The sequence below is a fragment of the Blennius ocellaris genome (assembly GCF_963422515.1).
Source record: "Blennius ocellaris genome assembly, chromosome: 2".
Classification (NCBI taxonomy): Eukaryota; Metazoa; Chordata; class Actinopteri; order Blenniiformes; family Blenniidae; genus Blennius; species Blennius ocellaris.
Window position 1 is genome coordinate 3,928,547 of NC_137651.1, and position 1,733 is coordinate 3,930,279.

Sequence of the window (1,733 nt, forward strand, 5' to 3'; positions counted from 1 at the left end):
CATTCACTGAGGGAGTAAGTTACACCTGATCTATAATTAAATCCCAAGTAAGTATTTAAGGATTTACGTTTGCCACAATTTGGTATTTTCTATCTGGTTCTTCCCTGATGAGTATAATTGTATATTCTTTTAACAATATCCCATCAAAATGACGAAAATCTCCTAGAATTAGAATCATGTTCAGACCCGGTGGGTTATTTCTCCTTCTCTGTGAGGGGGATTATGTGGCTGACCAACAAATAACAAGGCCTGTCATTGTTGCTCGTTTTTTTTTTTTCAGGAATGAAAAGCTCATTCAGGAGATGATTCAACATTTTTCTTCAAGGTTGACACAGATCGGAGATCCATACCTTTTCCAAATAAAAATCTAAATTATCTTTCAAGGAATACAACTGTACTGACAAAGATGCAGCAATAAATGATTATTTTGGGGGTGTAATTAGAGTAAGGGAAGTAAAATCAGTATATGTATGATTAACAAAAATCTATATTTAGTCATTATTTTACTTGAAGATTAAGAAAGGATTCAGGAATTTAATGTGTACAGCAGTGAATTGTGGATGCGACTCTTGTTTCAGTCAAATGCAGTCTGATACAATTCTTGTATGTATGCTAATATGTAAGTGCAGTTTGAAGGTAAACATGATGCCACCTTAAGCTGACTCCACCTTCAGTCGTCTAAGCTGTATAAAGAAGGTAGAATCTGTTTCTCTCCCTCTCTTTCTCCCTCACTAAAAGTCTCACGTAGGACTTGGAGCCTCAGAGATCCGATATCGCCTTCATCTCCGGAGGGCTGAGCCTGTGGACAAAGAGGGCCTCCTATCGCACTGAGCCCCGGGACAGAGCTCTCCCCGGGTCCGACCATGTCGTCCGCAGGCGTGGAGGTCCTCGGGATCATCCTGGCCGTGGCCGGCTGGCTGGGGGTGATGGTGACCTGCGGTCTGCCCATGTGGCGGGTGGCTGCCTACATCGGCCAGAACATCGTCATCTCGCAGGTCATCTGGGAAGGCCTGTGGATGAACTGCTCGGTGCAGAGCACGGGCCAGATGCACTGCAAGGTGCACGACTCCATGCTCGGGCTGCCGCCCGACCTGCAGTCGGCCCGGGCTCTGGTCATCGTCTCCATGGTGCTGTGCATCGTGGGTATCGGCCTGTCGGTGGCCGGCGCCAAGTGCACCAACTGCAGCCGGGACGCGAGCAGTAAGCCGCGGCTGGTGGTGGCGGCGGGCGCGACCTTCGTGGCGGCGGGACTGTTACTACTCATAGCCGTGTCCTGGACAGCCCACGTCATCGTGCTGGACTTCTACGACCCGCTGCTGGAGGAGACGGGGAAGAGGGACTTCGGTAATGCGCTGTACTTTGGTTGGGCGTCCTCATGCCTGCTCATTGTAGGGGGAGCTCTTCTCTGTTGCTCCTGTCCACCCAGGTCAGCGACAGGCGGCGGCTCTCCGACCTCGAAAGTGGACTACTCAGCGGTCAAGATCACGTCGGTGAATGGATACACCAGGAGAGACTATGTGTAGACCTGAGACGATGTGAAGATTGTGATTCATGGATTTGATAGATGAGATGGACGCTCACTGGGAGCAAGAGTGACTGAAGCTGGTTCCGTGTTGTGCTTCTGTCCATTTTCTGTTAAACATGCTTCACTTGCATGAATTGTAAGGATCAAGAAAAGAAAATTGCATGAAACTCACTTGAGGAAAATGAAGATACTTGCCATCATGAGCAGG

General features: G+C 48.6%; 1 protein-coding gene across 1 annotated transcript; it reads left to right on the forward strand.

The window, feature by feature from the left end:
* Positions 1–863: 863 nt before the first annotated feature.
* On the forward strand, positions 864–1,523 carry LOC308137785 (claudin-9; the record flags this gene model as incomplete). Its single annotated transcript, XM_080506626.1, has 1 exon — positions 864–1,523. The coding sequence occupies one exon, from the start codon at positions 864–866 to the stop codon at positions 1,521–1,523; it is 660 nt and encodes a 219-aa protein (XP_080362752.1).
* Positions 1,524–1,733: the final 210 nt, after the last annotated feature.